Source organism: Abrus precatorius, unplaced genomic scaffold (genome assembly GCF_003935025.1).
Source record: "Abrus precatorius isolate BTA unplaced genomic scaffold, Abrus_2018 Scaffold5, whole genome shotgun sequence".
Lineage (NCBI taxonomy): Eukaryota > Viridiplantae > Streptophyta > Magnoliopsida > Fabales > Fabaceae > Abrus > Abrus precatorius.
In genome coordinates this window covers 7,259,936-7,266,142 of record NW_020874395.1, presented here as the reverse complement: position 1 = coordinate 7,266,142, position 6,207 = coordinate 7,259,936, and the positions used below count along the sequence as shown (strand labels likewise).

General features: G+C 30.6%; 1 protein-coding gene across 1 annotated transcript; it reads right to left on the bottom strand.

The window, feature by feature from the left end:
• Nucleotides 1-267: 267 nt before the first annotated feature.
• Nucleotides 268-4,028, bottom strand: LOC113868043 (beta-glucosidase BoGH3B-like). Its single transcript, XM_027503595.1, has 10 exons — nucleotides 3,950-4,028; nucleotides 3,354-3,598; nucleotides 3,011-3,215; nucleotides 2,374-2,464; nucleotides 2,143-2,288; nucleotides 1,623-1,866; nucleotides 1,432-1,536; nucleotides 1,150-1,332; nucleotides 857-1,061; nucleotides 268-755 (listed from the first exon to the last, which is right to left on the bottom strand). The coding sequence occupies exons 2-10, from the start codon at nucleotides 3,571-3,573 to the stop codon at nucleotides 268-270; spliced, it is 1,887 nt and encodes a 628-aa protein (XP_027359396.1). The 5' UTR covers nucleotides 3,574-3,598; nucleotides 3,950-4,028.
• Nucleotides 4,029-6,207: the final 2,179 nt, after the last annotated feature.

The window sequence follows — 6,207 nt, the reverse complement described above, 5'->3', positions numbered from 1 at the left end:
TATGTCTGATTTAAAATCAATAAACACTGTCGTTTTAAAAAATATTTAAGGTTTAACAGTAAGAAAAAAGAAATTATATATAACTTTGATTAGTGGTTTAACATTTAGAAGTATTCTAAGCATTCGAGCACCTAGCTTCCAAAATTCCAAGTTTATTGCTCAGGACATACCAATCTGTCCATTATCTGAAAAATATAACTTCATAGAGTGCGATAAAGGAACTAGAAATACTAAAAAGTGGGTAAATGGAGATATAATTTCCAATTCCTAATTAGCTTTATGGGGTTTGGTTGTAAGACCAAATCCAAATGGGAAAAGGGGGTCATAATGAGGATCTCCAACATTCATTGGTAACTGATCAACAGTTTTGAACCATGTTCTTGGAAGCTTGCCAGTGAAACCATAGTCACCAAATAAGACATCAGTCACACCATTTCCTTCAGTACCAGGAAGCCAAGCAGCAACAAGGGATTCAATGATGTCAACATATGGCTGGATAACCACAGGGCGACCAGAGATGATCACAACCACACATTTGACTCCTCCACACACATTGTTTATGGTGACTGGCCCAGGAGCAGAAATTGTCAAATTCATGCTGTCGCCATACATTTCAGCATATGGAGTCTCTCCAACTACCACAATGGCATAATCAAAATTATTAGACTTGACATAGTCTAAATCAGGGTTCTCCTTAAAGACCACCTCGGTATCCTTGTCAACTGTGTTCTTTATAGCACTGAGAATTGTGGTACCTGTAGATCAGATAAGCCATATCAATGTTGTAATATTAGTACAAGATAAAGTTCAAGGTTATGGAGAAAGGTTGAGATTTGAGAACGAAATGATGGTATACCACTAGTAAGGTTGTTGCCACTAAGACCTTGCCATTGAATAGTCCAGCCACCACATTGATATCCTAGATTATCAGCATGGCTTCCAGCAACAAGAATTTTTGAAGCCTTTTTAGGAAGAGGTAGCAGTGGCTGATCAGCATTTTCACCATTCTTTAACAAGACCATTGATTTCCTCACAGCTTCCCTAGCCAATTCTCTATGTTCCTGTCAAATTATAGAGCCAATATTGTTTTTTCATCATACTAAAAATAGTGGGTAGTTAAACAGTATACACGTTTGGTGATGAACTAACTTGACTCCCAAGCTGGTGGACTAGGCTGTAATCTGCCAATGGATACTCAAAAAGACCCATAACAAATTTAACCCTCAAAATTCTCTTCACGGCATCATCAATTCGGCTCATGGGTATGAGGTTATTTTTCACTTGTAAGGTTAGACCGTCTATGAATTCTGTATAGTTATAGGGGACCATTATCTGCAGCATTACCAAAGAAAGTATTAGAAGATGATACATGCTATGTCAACTATCATTGAAGGTTATACATAATCAACAAACATGAAACACATAGTTTACCATGTCAATTCCGGCAGTGATTCCAGCATGAATGGAATATGAGTAGTTAGCATGAGGAGGGGTAGTAATCCTATCAATTCCTTCCCAATCTGATATGACAAAACCCTACAAGAAACCAAAGGATTTCAGGACAAGTTTAATGTGACAATTCATAATTTCAAATATAATGATCTTGATGAGGTGAGAATTACCCGAAAATGTAGAGTGTTCTTCAGAAAGTCAGTGATTAGAGTATGATTAGCATGCATCTTTTGTCCATTCCAGCTTGAGTAAGAGATCATGACAGTTGAGACACCCTTAATGATTGAGTTATAGTAGGCTGGCATGTGAATGCTGAGCAATCCATGTAGGCTTATCACTGTGTTGTTCTCATCGATTCCTTTTGTGGTTCCACCGTCTCCAACATAATGCTTTGCACAGGCTGCAACATTCTTGCTGTGCATAGAAATGCCAGTACATCAAATGACAGTGCATAGAAATGCCTTAGTAATGCAAAAATTCAGTTAAGTGGAATAGTTTGAAATATATGATGGGGAAGAAAAGAAAAACATTCTATTTGAGTAAGATAGATCCAAAACTGATAATAAAATCCAACGAAGAAGGGGTGAAAGTTAACATTTTATATGATTCAAATTCTCATGATTAAGTAATAAGGAAGAAAAACTATGAATATAAAACTAAACTGATTCCTGCAAAAGCATAATTTCTTACTTTCCAGCAACAAATGGAACACCCTTTCGTGAGTTTGCAGGGATGTCACCTTGCAGTCCTGGAATAATCTCAGTCATTTTTTGAACTACTGTATGATCTTCACTATAACTTTCATAACATCTTCCCCACCTTGGATCTCTACATACCTATACACAAACACATATTATAAGGTAAGGTCACTTTATTTGAAAAAACAAATAGATGTATAATACTTCAGATTTTAACAATTACCGCTATGCAAGGTGCAAAGACATAAGGAATTCCAGTTGCTCTAACTTCAAGAGCAGTGGCTTCTCCAATCTTCTTCGCTAGTTGAGGGTCCCTGCTTGGCAAAGATGAGCTTCATCATGAGGATACAGAAAAGCATAAAATATTGAAACGTCTTTTCTTTATCCTCAATTAACCCCAGCAAGCCTATGGGTAATTAACTTTTATTTAACCCATTTTTTTAAAAGCAAGTTTACACTAAGACACAGCATCATCGTGAGGGGGAGAGAGAGAGAGAGAGGAGAGAGGAATAGCATAAAACAGAAAAGAAAAAAAAAAAACAAAGAAGGATTTATATCATTAATCTAAACACGAAAAGGTTATTATTGTTATGACTTTCTGACTATAAAATCTTGTATACTCTAATATTTAATTATATGTTTCAACTACTTGAAACTGTTCATTTACCTAATTAATGTTTATTGGTTAGATTTTTTAACTTACACACATCAAAATTATATCAGTTTCTAGTGATTATCTCAACACACAACAGCATTGATATAGATCAGTCAAGTATGGTTGAATGCAGAAAGTCATCAATTCTTCAAAATCGAAACTAAAATTGCCACACATTTTTTATACAGGGGTACTCATGATTGACCTGGTAGCTCCTAGCCCAATATTGTGAGGAAAAATTGTTGCCTTATAGACATTGTTATGGCCATGAACAGCATCAATCCCATATATCATAGGAATTCCCAACCTAGTCGATAAAGAACCCTTCTGAAAATCATTCACCATGTCAACCCAATCCTCTGGAGTAGCCTGTGGCTTTGGAACACTGCCACCCCCACTTAGCACACTCCCTATGAAAAAGACAAATTACATTAAAAAAAAGTAAATAAATAAATAAATATTTACATTTATTCCCATTTGCCACTTGCCACTATCTGTCATATCTGTTTATTTTTCATTCAAAGAAAAACACAATAACAAAACCTTACCAATATAATATTTCTTCATCACTTCAGCAGAAGCAACACTGCGATCAATCTGCACCATTTGGCCAATTTTCTCTTCCAAAGTCATCCTATTCATGAGATCCTTGATTCTAACATTCAGGGGCTGTTTTGGATCTTTATATTTCAAATACTCTGCCTCTGTCAGAGCTACCCAACAATGCAAGAGCATAAACCCCACCAAAAAGATGGGAATTTTGGCCATTTCTTCCCCTCAATACAACTTCACACTGAAAGATCATAACATAAGTCAAGTTACTATTTCAATTAAGACAAGTTAAGAATGTGATGCAAAAACAACCAAGCCCCACATAAAAAAAAGAAAACTCAATTTGATGAAAGCTAAACAGAACATAATCCAAATTAAAAGTTCCAGAAAAAGAGAGACAAAAGACATAAAATCATCAAGCAACCCAAAAAACACAACCTTATCAATCAATGTCATTAATTAAGCTGAACAACCACACCCATTTTGGAAATTGGAGTGCAAAAATCATCTCAAGCTTTAGCCATGAAAAAGACAGTGACAGAAGAAAAACATGGATGAAGAAAGTAAAAAAGTGAGAAGTAATGATACCCACCACCAAAGGTTGCGAATTTTCTGGTTCTCCTAACTGAAAGCAACAATGTGTGCTCTTTCCCAATAATGGCAAATTTAGATCACTGGAAGCACTTGGAAACACATGCACATGGCAGAGTGTCTTATATGAATATGTATATATAGACAGAAAAAGATTCTACAGGCTGTTACCGTCTTACTTGCTTGGTATGGTAACGTTTGAAAATTGAAAACATGGATATTGGATCTATCCTATCTTCGTTAGTGAATGCTGTTTAAGTGTTCTTATATTTTTTTATTTCAAAATTAAACTTTAATTTAGTTTAATTAAGTGGAGTTTTAGTCAATATGAATAGTGTTCCTAGATCCAAACAGATAATCTTAAATTTCAAGTAACGATTCTAGTTCACTCAACAAATTGTTGTTTGGTTTCAATTTAAAAATAAGGTCTTTTTTTCATAAGTATTTTTATGTTTATCTCAGTTGACTAGTAATTTTGTTTTTGCATTGTACCGATGTTATTAAATTTAAATAAAATTTTAAATAATTAATTAAAAATATATTATATGTCTATTTTAAATTTTGATAAATTTGTAAAAGAATAAATATTTTAACATCACGAGATAAACGAAACTCTTAAAAATACCCTCGTCTCTCAAAAGCATTTAAAAATTGCTTATATGAGAATTCGTATTCATAAATTATACGTAGAAATTAATAAATATTTTATTATATTTAATAAAATAAAATAAAGAGATAATTTTAGATTAAAATAAATTATAAAAAATAAAAATTAAATTTATATTGAATTAGAAAATATTTATTATAACAAATATATTAGGAGATAAAGAATTAAATGAATTATTTAAGGAATTATAATAGTTTCTCATTGCCCGCACGTAAAGACCACTAACTCACAAAAACATCACATTTTCAAAGGTATAAATAATTATTTAGTGGATTTAATTTGCATAAGGTTGAATGACAAGCACCCACAAAGCGTGACAATGACTCCATCCAAAGACGGTGACGTTTAGTGGGTCAACGTGAAGGACACCGGTTCATTCTACTCTGTCGTCACTTTCTATTTTATATATATATATATATATATAAAATAGATACATTTATTTGATGTATTAACTTTTGACATTTTACCAAACGTTACTTGAACTGATACTTGAGTGTATTTTATTATTATTTGTTAATATTTGTCTTTATTTTTAATAAAGTTTCTTATTTATCACATTTCTTGACGTTATATTATTTATTTATTTTAATAAAATTATTCTTTTAATGATGTTAGACAGTTTGTTCTAATCATTACACTATTTATATTAATTTTTTAAACTAAAACATTTGCTCTTGAAAAATAAATATAAGAATTGGAAGTTTTAAAAATCCTAAAACCTTAATTAAACAATATATTTTTTATACAAAATAAAAATAAAATTCTTAGTAGAAACCATATAAATATATTCTTGATTTTTTAATAGTTAACAATTAATTTTTAAAATATTTATCAATTTTCATATTGTAAATAAAAATATTGATAAGTGAAATATTTAGTGAAACTATTCTCATTTATGACTTGTTACATTTACTATTTTATATTAAAATTATTTAAAAATAAATTACACTTTCTTTTGCTATAATAAATTTTATTTTATTAACTTTTTATTAATTTTATTCTAAATTTTAGAGGTAAAAATTATTATATAACTCCGTTTTTATTCTTTCAGATTCTTGATAAATACCTATTTATATTTACAACTTTTTTTAACTTTATATAAGCTTTTCAATTTTTTAAAAAAAAATATTTATATAATATTTATAATACTTAATTTATTACTTAAAAAGTATTATAATTCTTTTAATTTTTTTAATCAATTTAATAGACATTTTTTTTATAATTATAGAAATAAGTTAAATTCTTTTATTAATGTTAATGTTTCAAATATTTTTATTATATATATATATATATATATATATATATATATATGCATTAACTAGTATATTAGTGATTTTTTTATATGCTTAGTCTTAGCAAATAAATGTAATTAGTTTGATTATGATGAGTATGTTTTTGCCATGGAACGTTCTAGCAGTCATGGGTCCATATAATTAGCTCAATAATTGTGAAGAGCTTTTAGTTTGATGACTTCATTGTCAAGAAAAAAAGTTAAAAATGAAAAAGATAAACACAGAATCTATTAACTTTGAACAAAGCCTTGGTGGCTACTGAAAATAGAGAGAACCTTTTGGATGTTCATCGAAGCTTCA

Coding starts and splice junctions, on each gene's coding strand:
- LOC113868043 (XM_027503595.1), bottom strand. CDS start 3,573: ATGGCCAAAATTCCCATCTTTTTGGTGGGGTTTATGCTCTTGCATTGT. Junction 1,867..2,142: donor GTTCCATTTGTTGCTGGAAA/GTAAGAAATTAT, acceptor TTCTATGCACAG/CAAGAATGTTGCAGCCTGTG. Junction 756..856: donor TGGCAACAACCTTACTAGTG/GTATACCATCAT, acceptor TCTGATCTACAG/GTACCACAATTCTCAGTGCT.